Source organism: Paramisgurnus dabryanus, chromosome 16, assembly GCF_030506205.2.
Source record: "Paramisgurnus dabryanus chromosome 16, PD_genome_1.1, whole genome shotgun sequence".
NCBI classification, from domain to species: Eukaryota; Metazoa; Chordata; class Actinopteri; order Cypriniformes; family Cobitidae; genus Paramisgurnus; species Paramisgurnus dabryanus.
In genome coordinates, this window is record NC_133352.1 from 9,677,159 (window position 1) to 9,696,347 (window position 19,189).

Consider the following 19,189-nt stretch of genomic DNA (forward strand, 5'->3'; position numbering starts at 1 on the left):
TATATCTCTAAAGCCTTCGCTTGGTGAACCTGCAGTACGTTAATGCGTGCAGGGCTGAAGCCGCGTCTCCGCATGCCTGATGGGCAGCGCCCGTAACCGGACGACTGTCTATACAAACACGGGAGGGAAGGGTTGGGTGGTCCCTCCAGGAACGCAGCTGCATCGCAACCCCTCGCTCCACTGAAGGGATCCCCCCTTAGCGGCTCCGTTAGTGAGGGAGATGAGGGGTGAAAGCTGAACGGCCGAGACGGCCGCAAATCACGTCAGCTCTTCGTGCCGTCGGGAAAGGCAGGCACAGGAGGTGAGGACCGTAGAGGCCCGGGCAGCTCCGAAGTACCAATCATGTGGGCGGGACGGTTCGGGCGGAGAGGGATTAACCCCTCCAACTCTACCGTTTCCGCCGCTCGAGCGGGCACGGCCGCCATCTCCGGGACGACTCCGCCTCAGAGGGAAAAAATGGGCACCCCTCTGATGCTGCAGAAGTGACGGGACCAGAAGGAGGTCCAATGGATTCGGCAGAAATCGCAGAACACGGCTCTGCAGTCTCCACCGGAGCCTCAACCGGCTGAGGATGAGAAGGCCGGTAGGTGAAGGACGCATCCTCCGTCCTACTCAGCGTAGTGATGCGAAGAGCGTCCTGCGAGCGCTTGACAGCCGCACCATGACGGCGTTCAGCACTGCAAAGGCGCGGACGTCGTTCCCATAGAAACGACAGTCGTCTCCGCAATCCAAGAGGGTTATGCTCTCACAGAGAGAACAAAAGCTCTCCACGAACGCAGCCTCGGAGTGCTCGATGCCCAAGCACGAAGACAGCGCTCGTGACCGTCACTGGAATCCCTGTACTTCTCGCATCCAAGATCGCACGGAGGAAAAGCTATCCTGAAAAGGACGCTGATCTCCGAATATACGAGAGAGTGGCTGTCTTTAAAAAGACACAGAGCTCTCACGTATCACTCTTTAGGGAAATCACTCTTTAGGTGCTCAGCTGATGATGCGCACAGGGAGAGGCAACGCACACACTAAACTCAAAACAAAAAATATGCAGAGCAGTGGAATACTGCGAGCGTCCGCTGTGTCAGTACTGCTTGTCAATCAACTTCAGCAACCGTTCCCAGAAGAGCAGAGAGTAGCTTCTCAGTAGCAGATAATGCCGGCTTTCGAAGCGAAAAAGCTAATTTCCATATTTGCACCTGTGGCTTATATACGCACCTGGCGGGGCGGCGCCAGCATTATGCAAATATCTCAATGCCAAGTTCATTGGCGTTTTAGTAGTATACGAAGCAGATTGGTCTCTCTAAGCGAGTTCCCAATTCGTCGGTCACGACGTGACGTCGTAGTGACCGACTGAAAGGGAACAGAAAGTTTTGTGTGATGGTTGTGGTTAGGGATTGGGGCAGGTAAGGGGAATAGAATATACAGTTTGTGTGGTATAAAATACATTACGTCTATGGAATGTCCCCACAAAACATGGAAACCAGAATGTGTGTGTGTGTGTGTGTGTGTGTGTGTGTGTACATGCCCCAGTGTAATTCTTTTGTGCCCAGGTGTAAATCTTAAGTTTAAATTTTAGCAGTTAACTAGTGTATTCCTTTACAAAGATAATAGCGGCAATGCAGATCTATATGCAATATAGTTACCCAATTTACGCTTGTAATAGCGACGAAGCAGTCGCACTGACGCGTGCACGCATGTATCCATGTCCACGCGCGCGCAACTGCATCCAAAAGGGGACGCCACGCGAGTGAGTAATTACGAAAACATGACGAGAAGTACGTTTCTAAATAATAATAAAATCTTATTTTGACTCGATCATTAGTGGCTTCTGTAGATGGACATCAGAAATGTTATGTGCAAAGCAGGGAAAGGGAAGCAGAAATGAGAGATGATGAGTTTAAGGGAGGTAAGACAAACTACATCCTCACCCTGTCAGGTCTCAAACATTAGAGGAAAAATCTCATGAAAACCTTTTGTCAAGTCTATAGAACTGCATTATTGCTGAGAAAATCCACAGATGTATGTGTTATATTGTTCTGGATTTTTAGATATGAAATTAATATTTAGATTACTAATATTTAAATCTAGGACACTAACTTACATAACAGTTAGCAGTAACTATGACTGAGATTATTTAGTATATCAGTCATAAAAAGACTGGTTTCTTAAAATATTCTTGTAAAAATAAGTTATTAATCATTGCTATCATTGTATAGTGTAGAAAATATTTCTCTGCTGTCATTATTACCAAACATTTTATGCCATTTATGCCTCCAAACATGTTAATAATGTTAAGTATGATGAAGATTATACTTAAATATTTTTAAATACATATTTAATCTTTTGCAGTACCTGTTGCACTGTAGTTTTATAGTGGGTTAAGCAAAGGACATTGTATAGAAGTGTTGCACACTTCTTGCACACAGCAGGCTTTCAAAAAATGTCAGCAAAAAATGGGGAGCCTATTTTTCTATTGACAGAGAAATGAAGAAAGCTTATTTCATCATTGTCATGTTTATCAGGACTGTCGCATGTACGCAAAAGAAAAAACAAATCATTGTTGCATTCAATGGCACTCATAATTTCTCTTTAACTTTAGAAGGTTACCAGCCACATTGGAACAATGTATATGTATATATATATATATATATATATATATATATATATATATATATATATATATATATATGTATGTCTATATCTATATCTATCTATATATATCTGTCGCCATCCACCAGCGATTTTCTATGTAACTGTTATAATAATCTTAAACCATTTGTCATTTTAATGTATACTACTGTAAACCATACTACTTTCTGAATGTCTACTCCACTGCGTGTCTATACAATATAATACTAACCTTCCTTTGCAGTTTCTTCAATATAAACTTCCTCTGTTCTCCTTTGTGCGCGTTTTATCTTTGTGATATTTGTGAAATGGCTGTAGCACTGCCTGTGGTAGCTAGTGTTAGCTAGTTTGACTAACTTGTTTGTAGGTTCCTGGCTTTGTTACTGTTATGCCTGTACTGCTTGTTCTTGTATAATGCTTCCTCTGCATTCAAGGTCTTTCCACAAAAACACTGATTTTATCAATTTCTCCCAACTTGTGCCTGTGAAGGGAATGGTGGGTCCACTACCCTCAAATACATGCATGCAGCAATTCATTTTTTTTTACATTTCTTTCCAGTAAACAGGGAAAAGAATTGTCTGTCTCGTTTTATTACGTTGTGTTTCCAAGCGATAACATAGATCAAATGTATGAAATCAGAATGGTGTAAAAAATAGAACGGTATATTTATTAAAGATGACAAAGAAATGACAGGACATGACAAAAGATGGTAACATAAAATAAAAACAGTAAGAATGGGAAACGTTACCTCTGCATTCACATTTGTGTCAAACTGAATATTAAAACTGCATTAGTGGCTAAAATTAGTTAACAAGTTAACAAGCACGCTATTGGATGAAGGCAACAAATACGTCTCGAACTTCGGACCCCAAACGTAGCTGCTTGCTTTAGTCGCCAGCAAAATAACCTGGAGAAAGTTATCGATATTATAGTAATGTGCAAAGTATGTAAGTGGCAACAATTTTTATTTGCTTTGTTGAAAAGTGTAGCGGTTACATAAAAAAATGGGTTATCCATCACCAGAGATTGTCTGATAACACGAAATTTCCCCTCGGCCCACCATCTATTTATGATAAAATATGTGTTGTGTGTAAGAAATACACTGTGTCCAAAAACACTCACTTAACATTAAACTGATTACAAATGAGATTAAATAAGTATTTGAAAGTTAGTTTGACTACGAAAAACTGTTATCCAATCATAGAAGTGGGCATTTACTTCCAAATCGTGAATGCGGCACACCCATCAAAACGAATCATTTCTCTAACCAGCCTCAAAACCAGGGTACAAAATGGCCTATTACTTATTGCTTTTGATGTTTTTGGATGTAAAAACCATGCAAACGTCATGAGTAGACCTCAGACAACAGTATAAAACAATAAAAACAACAGAGGAAGGGCACCTTTAAATTATTATTGCTGCTATACTATTTCAACAGCATTGGGGTATTAATTTAGGAATCTATGCAGCAAAAATAAATAAATAAATGAAATAGAAGACCAAATTTTATATGCTGGCCATAGGATGTGTAAAGCCCGGTGGTGGTGTTTTATTTTTAATAAAATAAATCTATTAACATACACAGAGAGAAATCTTTATTTCAGACCCAGGAGGGTCCATATACAGTAAAAATACAAATACTAAATAACAATATATACATTTACAAAGGCATTCAGATAATACAATACAAAACCTACCCTTCCACAACATACATTATCTACAATACAGACATGTTCGCCAATGTCTCCACAGTCTGGACGAAAATCTGACAGTACTTAGTACAGGGTTAGTCAAAACAGCAATAACATCATTCTAGATGTCAGATACCCTACACATAAAACCATACATCAGATTACGTAAAAGTGCAGGACAGGTAGGTACCCCGACATTAACAAACATATGGCTAGCACTGGAGCTTCTTGGAGCTCTCAATAGCATCCTCATGCTGTCATTATAAGCCACTGTAAGTTGTCTGATGCTGCCTTGCTTATATCGACACCACAAATGAGCAGTATACAGAGGTGTACAATACGCTTTAAAAAGTGAGACCTTCACAGGTACAGAGCACATACTGAACTTGCGACACAACATGTTTGCTTGTACATACAGCTTCCTGCGCTGCCTATATATATCCTTATCATCCGACAGATCATTTACAATAATATGACCCAAGTATGTTATATCTGTCCACTCCCCAAGTGCATTCCCAGACAGATAGAAGTCAGGAAATATCAACTGTCTATCCTCTCTACTTCTAATGATCATAATTTTACTCTTCTTTGCATTATATTTTATATCAAAATCAACACCATATTGTGTGCATATTCTTAAAAGCTGTTGTAAACCAGCACTATATGGGCTAAAAATGACCAAGTCATCAGCATACATAAGATGATTGATTAGTATATCACCAACTCTACAAAAAGTACCACATGCATTCAGGCTTACAGACAAGTCATTCATATACATATTAAGAAGAAAAGGTGACAGAATTCCGCCCTGGCGAATACCATTGGTCACTTTAAATTCATCAGTTATTATAGTCCCCCATCTCACACTCATTGTCTGATGGTAATACCAGTATACCAAAATTCTGATTAAAAAACCAGGTACTCCATTAATACACATTTTTAAAAACAATTTCTCATGATTAACACGATCAAATGCTTTAGAAGCATCAATAAAACATAAGAACATTGTTGAATTTTGTCTATTATACATATCTAAAATTTCCTTTAGTGCAAAAATACATAAGTCTGTGCCATGCTTTTTTTTAAAACCAAATTGGTTATCAATATTATGGACATACCTTTCAAGTCTACTCAAAATAACTGTCTCCATCACTTTGGACATAACACTGGCCAAAGCTATTGGCCTGTAATTATCTGAGTTGTTCAGCTTCCCCACTTTATCTTTAATAACAGGTACAAGCACAACCGAGAGCATAGAACCAGGTAACTCTCCATGAACAAAAAAACCAGAATAGCACATTGTCAACAGAGGACTCAATTTCTTACTGGCAAGTTTAAGATGTTCCGCTGTAATGTTATCCAGGCCACAGGCCTTGTTATCTTTTAATTTCAACATTGCTTCATTAATTTCAGCTGTAGTTATCACAACATCATCATTATACTCCACATTATCCACTGTAAGCCCATTACTTTTAACACAGTTTAACAGTTCACAATAATGTTTTCGCCATAACTGTGAAATTTCATAAGGACCACTCACACCATCTATATTAGCTGGAAGAGAAGCTTTGCAATTGTTGATAGCTTTTATTTCTTTCCAGAAGTCATTAAAATTATTTCTTTGCAGCTTCCATGCCAGTGAATCAGCCCTCATAGTATTTTCATTCCGTTTAATGTATCGAAGTGCACCTTTAAATCTAGCATTAGTGCGTTTCTTATTCTCAAACAAGGTGCCATGCCTACTTTTACCTGACTCAGCCCATTTCAAAAAAGCATTTCTGGCCTTCAAATGGAGCTCTTCTACATGATCCTTCCAGCCAGGCTTAGCATAGCCTACTTTTGTCCCAGATTTATTTAGAGCCTGACTTGAAATGACAATAGAATCCACAATTGTATCATACAGGAAACTTAAATCCTTAAAATGTTGTATATTCTTACAATTCATATCCCTACATAATAAGGCATCTTTTGGGACCATTATACTACCTAACAAAGCATCAGTCTGTTTGACATAATCATTCAGATCTTTCTTAGAAAGTTTTGACCAACTTATCTTCCCTACATCAGCAGCATTGTCCACAGGCAACAACACTGGCAAACTACCTGTGTTTACCACTAAAAAAAGGGGTATATGGTCCGTAGTAGCCAATTCATAATCAATCTTAATCTTACTGATGGATTCATGTGCATCCGCTGTACTGAGGCAGTGATCTAGCCATGAAGTAGAATGCCAGGCCTCGCTAATATAGGTAAAACTATCTTTTGGCAATAATACCTTACTCGATAAAACCAACCCACCGTCTGAACAAAACTGCAATAAGTGATTGCCAAATAAGGAATTATCATCCATTACATCAGCATTCATATCACCTAAAACATAAATACAGGCAGAAGAATTGTCATGAATAAAAGAAATAATAAATGCCAATCTACTGAGATACTCATCCTCATTCTGTAAACATTCATACGGCATATATACATTTAAAATTATTATCTTTTTATCATTAAGACCCAGTTCAATCCCAATAACCCAGTCAACTCCCAATCTTATAAACTTAACCAACTGGTCATATTTTTTATTCCACATCGTGGCTACCCCACCTGAAATTCGGCCCCGAACAACTTTAGCACTTAGGTCTGTTGTTGATTCACCCGCACCATAAAAACCCTTATGCATAGTATTTAGCCCTTCAAGTTCTTGCTTAGCTAGGAACGTCTCCTGCACACACAAAATGTCACATCTCTCCATCAATTTGTCCACAACAATACGGCGTGATTTATCAGTTTCACTGTGGCCAACACGCAGTCCACGCGCATTATAGGACACGACACAAATGTCCATATAAGTTAATTATTTACATCGCAGCTGCTATGCCGACTGGCTCCCAAGTGGAGCAACAGGTGCGCCACAGCACACCTCACCCCCCCTCTTATTATCAATGACATTGGGGCCACGGTTCTCATAATATCGGCGAACATAAATCCCCTCGGGCCAGAGTTTTGGATCAAACATATCAGCAACATTATTACATTCCGCCGAAATATGAAAAGAGCAGTACCTGCTGCTGGCCGTCTCTATCTTCCGACACGTCACCGTTCTGTTCTTCAATTTCTCAGTTAGATATTCACGTAGCATGTCAGCACCCAGAGTTGGAGAAAACCTAGTGGCAAATACATTCACCAACTTCGTTTTCACCACACCAATGTTACTCTCGGTACCTGTTCCAATTATCCCCGCGCTTCTCTGTTCACGTTTAAATTGTCCTTGCTTATTGTGAGATTTCTGTGGCAAGTTTACCTTAAGGGACCCTGCGTTCTTGCGACCTTCCTTCACAACAACACTCCACTGTGAGGGCTGTGGTTGTGATTGTGGCAATGTTACCGCTACATCCAAAGGCTCCTGTTGTTGCGTGGAGCTCCCCAACCCAATCACCTCCCCACGTGAGGTGCTGGCGATCACGGTGTCCGTACCCTGGAGTAAAAACTTCCCAATGGGAGACATTGTGGGCTCCTCCTGTCGAGCAGAGCCTGCCAGCCTCGGCAGCCCCCCTCGGACGACAGCACCAGTCCCAGGATCACAGTCCGTCATGCGTTGCAGTTCTACCCGTTCGCTGTCCGATGTGCGTTGCGCCTCCACCATTGTCACACGGCAATCCATGGTAGCTACAATTGCCCCCAAATTCTCACTTACTTCTGCCTGTACTTCCAATGCCCTCCTCAGTCCAAAAACTTCTTGACTTAGCCGCTCCACTTGGCTAAGCAATGCCGAGGCATCCATATTACCAAACCCAACAGATGGCAGTTCATCTAAGTAATGTGAGACAAACCGTGGAATATTCTCACCACACTCATTTAGCACCTTCAGACAGGCCTTGATATTATTCACGTCCTTCTGCGGGCCTTTATGTCCAATACAGCGTAGCGTGGTATTCGGGCATACTTCAAACAGAAGCCGCTTGGACTCCTCAATCCACTCAGACGTAAAGTTGTTAGTCGTCAGCAAAACAATTTCGTCATGGCTTAGTGTCTTCATTTTAACCACGATGAAATTTAATAATTCATCCTTCACTATCACCTTCCCGTTGTCCGTTTTATAAATTGTAGGTTCTGTACGGGGACACACTGAACCTCCACCAGCGGCACACGCCGCCGCCGCCATTTTTTTTCCAGCCGTCCAGAAAAGATTGTAAATCAAATACAGTGTAGTTGTGGTGCTTTTTAATTTTTGGATGGATGCGCCTAATTTTAGCTGGTGCTCCTACCTCTTTAAAGTTGGGAGCACCAGTGCTACCAAATAAAAAAGTTCATTTTGAGCCCTGAATACAGATTTATTATTTATTACTGAACACCAAGCAACCTTTGTACCCTAAATTTGAAGTGGATACTGCAACATTAAAGTTCATAATTCAAATGATGATATGACTTTGCCTTTTCAGACACCTAGGAATTAAGTCAAGTCCATTTGTTTTTTGCTTTATTCTTTTGGCAAAGCATAACGGTAAAGAGCTACATGTTTCACACACACATGCAGGCAAACCAGATCTACGAGTGTGTCATTAAACTATTCTCATGCGTTAACACACACACGCAAACCAGATTCACAAACCATCAGCAAATGTGTGTGTTCGTCAGGATGAAGTCAGATCTGGTTCATGCGGATGCGTGCGTTAAAGCATGTGATTAAAGAATATTATAATGCAAGCAAAACATTTTGACACAAATGCAACTTTATATTGAGATCGTGAGACAACATTTGAAATGCAAGCACGTGCTTCTTTTAATTTCTTACACCAGCTACTAAAATGCTGCCTGTCTCTACCTATTCCTTCTATCCATGCCCAGCGCCACTGATTTAAGTCCTTTATCAATTAGGTCAAATTTCCTGTTCTTTATAAACTTTCCATCCTGCAGACTACGTTTACTTGGTACGTCCCGCAATGGGTCACATAAAAGTGTCTTAGACGGGTGGATTGTGACATTCCTAAAATTCACAGGCGGGGCCGCAGGCAGATAATTAACTGTGCGGGCGGGTAGTAGCGCAAATGAAAATATGTGCAAAATTTGTATGTCTAAGGGATGGCACACAAAAAACTTTTAAACGCGGCTGTTTTTTCAGCCGAGCGCTTTTTAGCTGTGATACTTGAGCTGTGAGCCGGTTGGTTGTTGTGATACTTGTCCCGCCCCTTCTCCATGTGGTTGGATGGCCGTGTGAGAACTGTTCAGGATGAGAGCTTACGCAGCCTACGGAGGCAACTCTGCTGCTGCTCTGTGCCCCCACCCTCCGAATTTGTCATACGTCACTAAGAAAAGTGCGTACACTACGCTAATACTCTCTCCTGAATACAGAGGAGTCTAAGATGCCGGCGCTACCGGAAGGTATTAATTTTCGTTAATAACGTTTTAAATATGGATATTTCTACAACAACACCGCGCGGATTACCCTCAGAAGACCTTTGTTTATCATCCTGGAGTCGTTTGGATTTAATTTGTGAAGGATGGACGCACTTTTTTTGGACTTGAAGGTCGTGGACTATGGGTGGATCCCGTAACATTACATTTAAAGGTGCTCTAAGCGAATTGAAGCGTTTTAGACATAAAACATTTTTTGTTACATACTGGAAACATCTCCTCACTATCTGCTTGCTGCCTGTCCGCTGATCAAACTGTAAAAAAACGCGATCTCTGTAGACAGCCCAGGCTTCACAAACGGCAATATCAACAAGTTGCCAAACCTAGCATCACAAAACAAAACAAAGTATTCCAGCCAATAAACGACAAAAAGGATTTGGGGGTGGGGGTTGGGCGCGTTCATGAAAGCACGGAAGGGAGGGGGAGGAGTTAGCTACGCTCCGTCTGTTTGAAAACAGTTTCAAACGTCAACAATAACTAACGTCTCGCAGATTCGCTTAGAGAGCCTTTAATTAACTGAAAGATCTAAAACATTTTCTAAAATATCCGAAAATGTGTTTGTCTGAAAAACGATGGACATATGCAACTCGGACAGCTTGGGGGTGAGTAAATCATGGGTTTAATATCATTTTTGGCCGAACTATCCCTTTAAGAGACGACTTGATAATAGACAGAATTGTTGTTGAAATACAGGACGCCAGATTGTCTGAAAGTTTGCAACTTCATCCTGAGCTCACCCTGGAAAAAGTTATGACTAAAGTGAGGCAAAGCGAAGCTGTAAAGAGACAGCAGCCCATTCTGCGTGAAGTTCAAGTAGCAGGGGATGTTCATGCTTTAAGTTCAAAACCAATACAATCACAAAAGAAAGTGAGATGGCAAAAACAAAGGGGACCTAGTAAAGTGGATAAAGACAGTAATGGTTAATGGTTAATGGACTGAATTTATATAGCGCTTTTAACAGACCTATGGCCATCCAAAGCGCTGTACATGTTGCCTCACATTCACCCATTCACTCACACATTCATACACCGGCGGCGGTGTCAGCCATGCAAGGCGCCATCCAGCTCGTCGGGAGCAGCTGGGGTTAGGGATGTGGAAAATGTGGAAATACAAAGAGAAACAATTGAAAAAAATGCCCTGCACGTGAAGTGGAATGCCATAAATGCCACAAAAAGGGACATTTTGCAAATCAGTGTTGGTCAGCTGGAACGGTTAATAATATCACACAGGAGAGAGAAGAGCAGGATATGAGAGACTTTGCTTTCTTGGGAGAGGTGAGTTCAATAGAGACAAGTGAGTTGATTGAACTAGTCAGATTAAAGGTGCAATTTGTAACATTTGCAGTAAAATAACCAAAAACCACTAGGCCAGTGTTATATATTTTGTCCAACTGATTACTATCAATATCTATAATGTTCTCAACTACGTATAAATCGTGAGAAAATTGCCATTCAAAACACTGAAACAGGGCAGTGCAGTTTCCTGTTAATGATGTTAATATCCAAGTGACCCTATGTTACCGCCATTACTGACGTATAAAGCACATGACAACAGTGTCGTGTACAAATGCGGAACTATGCGTTAGCGCCTGTCGGGCTACGCGCTTGTTTATGGACTAAGATTACTCTTTACCGTCTGTCGCTGGTTGTGTCAGCAAAGACAGCTCCCGTTAGCGTGCGAGTAAACCAAACGACCCAAGAAGAGTTTGGAACAAGATGAGAAAAAGAATGAGGATCAATATTGGTGTTGCATTATCTTGATGGAGAGAGCTTCACGACAACAGTTAACTAGACAGAGATGCTGATATTGTTTGTTTTACACAGTGGGTGAGTTGTTATGATTTGTTACTCTTCAAAAATCGTATGCTATTATATTGATCACAACATTAGTGTGTAAATTGTAATCAGTGCGTTTTCCCGCGGACGATATGCACATCAAGAGGTGTTGTACACCAATAAGACACTTACTAATAGAGTTTGGTACTGTACAGTCTATCACAATTTTACATCATTACCATTTTAGATTGTAAGTTTGAACACTTAATTCTGTTCTGGGTTAACACACCATCGAATTTGGACTCATACTGTAACATCTATGACTAACAATTTCATTTTGAACATCAAATATAAAATTTTATATTAAAGGGGCCATGGCATGAAAATCAGACTTTTTCCATGTTTAAGTGTTATGATTGGGTCCCTAGTGCTGCTATCAACCTAGAAAATTTGAAAAAGATCAACCCAGTAACTTAGTTTTGGTAAACCATTCTCTACAAGCACATGAAAAAATAGGTCGTTGAAATTTTGCTCTCCTTATGATGTCATAAGGAGCTCTTATTATAATAATACCACCCCTTAATCCAACCATAGCACTGCCATTTAGTGCAGAGAGAAAATAATTCACAGAACAATTGAGTTTCAATTTCAACAAACCACCATCATTGTGATCAGTGTTTGCACTTCATCTGCTCATGTGCATTTTAAAGGACACACCCAAAACGGCACATTTTTGCACACACCTACAAAGTGTCAATTTTAACATGTTATAATAAATTATTTATATGGTATTTTGAGCTAAAACTTCACATATGTGCTCTGGGGACACCAAAGATTTATTTGACATCTTAAAAAAGTCCTGTGACATGGGCCCTTTAAAATAAAACAATGTCATCAAACGCAACATTTATAAGACTTGATTACCTTATCTGTCAACGTGATTTCTCGTTCGCGTCTGATTAATGGTCATCAGCGGTTGAGTTAAAGACTACAAATCCCATAATTCCACGCTGCTTCAGAGCGTCATTAATCTACATCATTTGTTGTTATTTCCGTTTTGGCACCATCTAGTGGCGAATTCTAAGTATTCCACCTTTAAATGGTCAAAACACTGAGTTTAATGGAGCATTTCACCCGTAGAAAAATTAATCTTTATTGAAAGTGTGTCATATTTGTAGTTGAGGTTTAACATACATTTAGAATTTTGTGCCTATTTGACAGAGAAAAGGGGTGTTTGTAGTCTCACTCCCTAACAAAGATATTGGACTTCCTTCATTCAATGATGCAAAATTATGATTTTTACATCATTGAAAGAAGGAAGTGCAACACTGAAATCTGTATTTCTCCTGTCTCAGCGGCAACTGAGGAAATGATGCATGACCATTCAAAAACATGACTGGGGTTCTAACCAATGTTCCCTCTAATTTTTTTCAGCACTGAGCAAATAATTTTTTTTCTGAGCACACATTTCAGTACTGTGAGGAATTCGCAACCACACGACCTGCCGAAAATGAACACGAGCCTGCGTTAACCATAGGAGATTCAAAGAGATGACAGTGTAGCGTGTAACGGGGTTTAGTGTATACACACGTATAATGTTCAATGTGGGCCTGTGTATAAATCCCAATACATGTAATTAACACTCTCTTTGAATTTACCAGGTACCTGGGTTTAGCAGATTGAACCGTTCACCTCAAGCTGAAAATCAGTTCTCATATACTACAGTGCAAATAAATAAATAAATAAAATACTTGTAAAAGTGTAACACTGTTTCATTTTGTTTGTAATCCAAATTCATGATTCACTTAAATGACTCTGTTGGGTTGAATTCATGAATCAATTGATTCGGTTCAAAGGACCGTTTGTTCCTTTATATAGTTCAAATAGTTCAGTTCAAAGTCAGTGTCCTGTCCTTTAAAGAAAATCCAAGAAAATACGGAAAATGAAGTTTCAGCGAATTCACGTCCTAGTAGTTGTCCGAAACAAAAAGGAAAAATACCCTCCTACCAGTTCTGATGAATTCAAAGCACAGCTCTGGTTGGCTCGCCTTTTTGTATACACCTTCACTTAATTGTCTCGCGTGTCCAAGATGGAGCAGGAGAACTTTACAGATGTTCGAAATTCTCACAAAAAAACCCAGCCTTGTAAAAACACAAGGCAGAACAGTAATTAATCTTCAGTTCAACAGATTTATCAATAAGCATCATGTAAACATTTCAAATAACAACCTAACTCAGGGTTTCAACACTTATTGAACATATTGACACTTAAAATTTTATTTTTTAATCACATTTACGTTACTTGACTGTTAACTTTCAAATGTAAATAGCTTCAGCTCGTTCGTTATATACCAACGGCCAATGTAAACAAACTAATAAAACTCATAGTTTGCTGCCAAATTTGCAACACTTATGCCACAATGTCAAGTTAATATTTAGAATATAACTCACCAAAGCATACATTTTAACTTCTTATTTAAAAGAAGAAGTTCATTCGCAGTGTTTTGATGCTCTGTGATTCTGCATCTGCCTCCGTTCTAATTCTCTATTTTGCTCTCTCCTCACTCTAGCGACAGCTTTTCCAAGTTATCGCATCACTTCAGGAATCCAATAATTTGTTTTAAATCACTGTTTTGAATCTGAACTTTTTCCTCTTAATAAATATTTTAGTTTCTTGAGATCGACCCGTGCAGCTGCTCATCTGGCTCGCTCTCACTCTGTGCTCGTCCGTGCTGGCAGCGTCACTGTGTGAACTGAATGCGCTGCTACCATTGGCTCATAAAAGTGTCTGTCACCGTAGCAAGATCAGCGATTGGTTGAAAGTTTCTTCTCCTTCTAGAACACTCGCCTTCTCTCTCTCTTAATTCTTTTACAACAGCAAATGCATCAATGTTTATGTGCGGTCTGAAAAATGTGCGCGGTCTGACAAATCTATTGCGCGGCCACTTTGGCTGGCCTGCGCGGCCGCGCACAGCGCGCAGCTTAGAGGGAACATTGGTTCTAACTATACAAAGCTTAATGCAAATGGGTGAAGTGTCCCTTTAAGCTGGACACGGGAGCTGCGGTTACTGCAATCCCAGAAAGCAGTTTTTCAGTGAATATTCACGGCAAACTCCTGCTATCCAGTTAAGTCTTGTTTGGGCATGGGAATCAAATATAATAATGGTTAAGAAGTTGGAAAAGTTAAAGGAAAAGTTCTGAAATAAGGAGAATATAATGTGTTGAGTTATTGCTTTAGCATAGAGTTGGAGGAAAAAAGGTGCTTCTTTATTTAAGAGGGGAGATGTTCTGTAAAATAAATAAATGTTTAAGGTCTGGGTTTTATCCAGACACTTTTGTATGGTGAACGAACAGGAGGTAAAGTTGTGTTGTTTTTATATGTTAAACATGTGTTCCGTCTCGTGTTTCTAGTTAACTTAACAATAGTGTGGTGGCAGTGGCTCAGTGGTTCATGTAGGTTGTCTACAAACCGGAAGGTTGGTGGTTCAATCCCCAGCTCCACCTGACCAATTGTCGAGGTGTCCTTGAGCAAGACACCTAACCCCAGTTGCTCCCGACGAGCTGGATGGCCCCTTGCATGGCTGACACCGCCGTCAGTGTATGAATGTGTGAGTGAATGGGGCAGTGAGTGAGGCAGGCAACTTGTAAACCGGTTTGGATGGCCATAGGTCTGTTAAAAGTGCTATATAAATGCAGTCCATTTACCATAACGGAGAAATTAATTTTGTTCATTTGTAAGGACATGAGACTGATCAGTGTCGTGGATGGAGCAGGTAACATTTCCCTTTATTGATGTCCCTTGATTTACTGAAACTTGCTGAAACTTAAATAGACTACCTATACAAGTAGTTATGTCACTTTGTATTAATTTGTCCTGTTATTGACGTAATGCGCGTTTTTGACAAAATGCGCAACCAGATGTTCGTATAAATAGTGTTAATTTTAGAGGGAATATTCAATCGTCATTTTTGAGCAATTTTGACAGCCCTAGAGTAATTTGTGTTTTATGTATTTAATTATTTTCTAATAATGGCTTAGTTAACATATAGTTATTAACATTAAGTGTTTCCTGCATCACTTTTCAGTAAATAACAAAAGTTATTATGTATTTTATTATTTTTCATTATGCTTTTTAATCCATCAACTAAATTAAGTCACTGAATCAGTTAAAGCTTTTATTGAAGAAGTTATTTATGTAGTTAAGAAATATTAATCTTAAATCAGTATTATCACTGACAGATTTATTGTCTTCACAAACACTTGAAAAATAATTTAAATAATAACACTTACTGTAGTTTCTCCAGTTTACAGCATGAATCCTTCAGTAGATCAGAGAGCAGCTTCACTCCTGAATCTCCTGGTTTATTACGGCTCAGATTCAGATCTCTCAGATGTGAGGGGTTTGATCTCAGAGCTGAAGCCAAAGCAACAAAACCTTCATCTGTAATATTGCAGTTATTCAGCCTACAGAGAGTGAAGAACATGAATGATCTCTCAGATTTCTGTCTAAACTTCAGGATTAATGTTTGTGTGATCTAAGGAAAAATATCTAAATCCCATGTTGTGTATGTTACCATTATGTACTATTATTCTAAAAATTTTCAAATCTAAGCTTTACTTGATATATTTAACATTTTATTGTGTTGGATGAAAACAGATGAAGATTATTAATGACTCCCGTTGCACTACACAAAACTTTTATTCAATCAAGTGTTGTATAGAGTAAGACAACTCTAATGTCACAGGAAAATAACAAATCCTGATTCATGACTACATAACTAAAGTTAATTTCATGAAGTTTCTGACAGTGTCTGTGATTTTCAAGTAATCCTGAAGATCTTGATCAGCTTCAGGTTCAGTTGTGTTTTATTATTGTTAAGAGCTGAACTCTACAGGACGTAGCCCAACACAAACAGATATATTTAATCCTGGACAACTTAATAAAATAAATCTGATGATCCCTTAAATATGCCACTTCCTTAAATTACTTAGATTGTGTTCTGCCGTCGCTGATCGAGAGGGTACATAAGGCTGTATAAGTAAGTGAAGGTAAGGGTGAAGCAGTTATCAACAGGAGTCCACAGAAACGTGTAAGTGTATTTGATTTGAGACTTGTGAAGTTTTAGCGCAGTGTCGTTGCTAAGAAACGCTCTCTTGTTTACCTTTGTCTCACGTGCTGCAATCCGCGTTTGTTCTCGCGTGTCCTCGCGTGCTTTAGTGTATTACAGTAAATACAGTAGTAGTTTCGGCCATTAACGTGTTGTTGATTGTTTTCGGGCGTGGCCAACGCCAGGAGAGTATTTAAACAGCAGTAAACAGTTCAGTCTTCAGGTGAAGCAGTTATCAACAGGAGTCCACAGAAACGTGTAAGTGTATTTGATTTGAGACTTGTGAAGTTTTAGCGCAGTGTCGTTGCTAAGAAACGCTCTCTTGTTTACCTTTGTCTCACGTGCTGCAATCCGCGTTTGTTCTCGCGTGTCCTCGCGTGCTTTAGTGTATTACAGTAAATACAGTAGTAGTTTCGGCCATTAACGTGTTGTTGTTTTCGGGCGTGGCCTGCTGAGTTTCAGCCCACATTTGAAGCACTTATAAAAACAGTCAGTCCACCGCGGCAGCGGTCGCGTGCAGCCCTCGTCGTGTGAAGACCGAAGAGTGTAAAGACCATCGACTCTACCTGCGCGACTCCACCGAGCAGGGACACCGACTGGGCACTTAAGTATTGCACTTTTTGTACTAACTTTTTCTATTTATCTATATAGCACTCTTTTTCCTCTCTTGTACATTTCCTATTCTTATAATTTTACTATGTGCTTTCAAATCTCTACTGTCATTACAACTCGTAAATCTGTTGTATCACGTCGCCGTGGGAGAAATATTAATAACCTCCGCACTCTCCCACCTTCCACTATTGCCTCACTCTCTCTTCCCATTGGCTTATGGAACTGCCAATCTGCTGTCAACAAAGCAGATTTCATTACTGCCATTGCCTCACATTCTGGCCTTTCTGTTTTAGCACTTACTGAGACATGGATTAAACCAGAGGACACGGCCACTCCGGCTGCCCTCTCCAACAACTACACTTTCTCACACAGTCCTCGCACAACAGGAAGGGGTGGAGGAACTGGTCTGCTCATCCCAAAGGACTGGAAATTCCAACAGCAAACCCCTCATGTGACAGCAACTCTTTCGAATCGCATATTGTTACTATCATCCACCCTACTAAAATGCATTTTTTAGTTATCTATCGCCCCCCAGGTCAACTTGGACACTTCTTGGAGGAGTTAGACGTACTTCTGTCTTCATTCCCTGAGGATGGTACTCCTTTAGTAGTACTTGGTGACTTCAATATCCACCTGGAGAAACCACAGGCAGCTGACTTCAACACCCTGACTGCGTCGTTTGACCTCAAGCGAGTCCATACTTCACCAACACACAGGTCTGGTAATCTTTTAGATCTTATCTACACACGCTGTTGTTCCACCTACCACACCCAGGTCACCCCACTTCACACATCTGATCACTTCCTAATTACTCTCGACCTCGACCTGACTCCCCCTGTCGCTACATACGATCCCCCATTGGTCACGTTCAGGCGCAACCTGCGCACGCTCTCTCCCTCCCGCTTATCCTCTGCGATTGTTTCCACGCTGCCCGCTCCCAGCCAACTCTCTCTGTTAGATACTGACAATGCCACTGACACACTTTGTTCCACTCTTACATCCTGCTTAGACACATTATGCCCTCTGACATCTGGACCGGCCCGGGTCACACCTTCTGCTCCTTGGCTAACTGAGGTTCTCCGTGAGCATCGCTCCACACTCAGGGCTACAGAGAGGAAGTGGCGCAGATCGAATGATCCTTCTGATCTCTGCCTCTATCAGTCTCTTCTTGCCTCCTTCTCCAAGGATGTCTCCTCTGCAAAGACCCTATACTACCATTCAAAGATTAACAACTCACCTGACTCTCACACTCTCTTCAAGACCTTCTCTACCCTTCTTTGTCCCCCTGCCCCTCCACCTTCATCCGACCTAACGGCTGATGATTTTGCTTCCTTCTTTGTGAAGAAAACGAAAACTATTAGGAGTCAGTTCTCCGAGCCGCCGCTTCTTGCGCATTCTCAAATCCCTGAGACATGCTCCCTTCCCTCCTTCTCTCTCCTATCCGAAGCAGATGTTTCCAAGGTCTTGGCTTCTAATCATCCGACTACCTGCCCGCTAGATCCCATACCCACCCATCTCCTCCAGGCCATCTCTCCGTCTGTTATCCCTGCTCTCACTCACATTATCAATTCATCCCTTTCCACTGGCACCTTCCCTGTAGCATTTAAAGAGGCCCGGATAACCCCGTTGCTGAAGAAACCCACTCTCAATCCTGCTATGCTAGAGAACTACAGACCCGTTTCTCTTCTTCCCTTCATTTCCAAGACTCTTGAACGCATTGTGTTCAACCAGCTCTCCACTTTCTTCACACAAAATAACCTCCTGGATAGCAATCAGTCTGGATTCAAAAGTGGTCACTCCACTGAGACTGCGCTGCTATCAGTCATTGAGGCCCTAAGGCAGGCAAGGGCAGCCTCCAAATCATCTGTGCTGATCTTACTGGATCTATCTGCAGCTTTTGACACCGTCAATCACCGCATCCTCCTGTCGACTCTCATGTCTATGGGTGTCACTGACACAGCGCTTTTATGGTT

General features: G+C 40.7%; 1 protein-coding gene and 1 long non-coding RNA gene across 10 annotated transcripts in view; both read right to left on the minus strand.

The window, feature by feature from the left end:
- The window catches only part of LOC135749358 (NLR family CARD domain-containing protein 3-like), a 220,381-nt gene that overhangs the window by 94,687 nt on the left and 106,505 nt on the right, over positions 1-19,189 (minus strand). For all 9 annotated transcript variants that reach the window (XM_073812154.1, XM_073812155.1, XM_073812152.1 and 6 more), the window contains one exon: positions 15,787-15,960. In XM_073812154.1, the coding sequence (XP_073668255.1) occupies positions 15,787-15,960 (174 nt within the window). The remainder of the gene's footprint in view (positions 1-15,786; positions 15,961-19,189) is intronic.
- Positions 13,544-15,062, minus strand: LOC135749374 (uncharacterized). The gene is made up of 2 exons (XR_010532356.2): positions 13,948-15,062; positions 13,544-13,638 (listed from the first exon to the last, which is right to left on the minus strand). It is a non-coding gene; the product is annotated as an uncharacterized lncRNA (long non-coding RNA).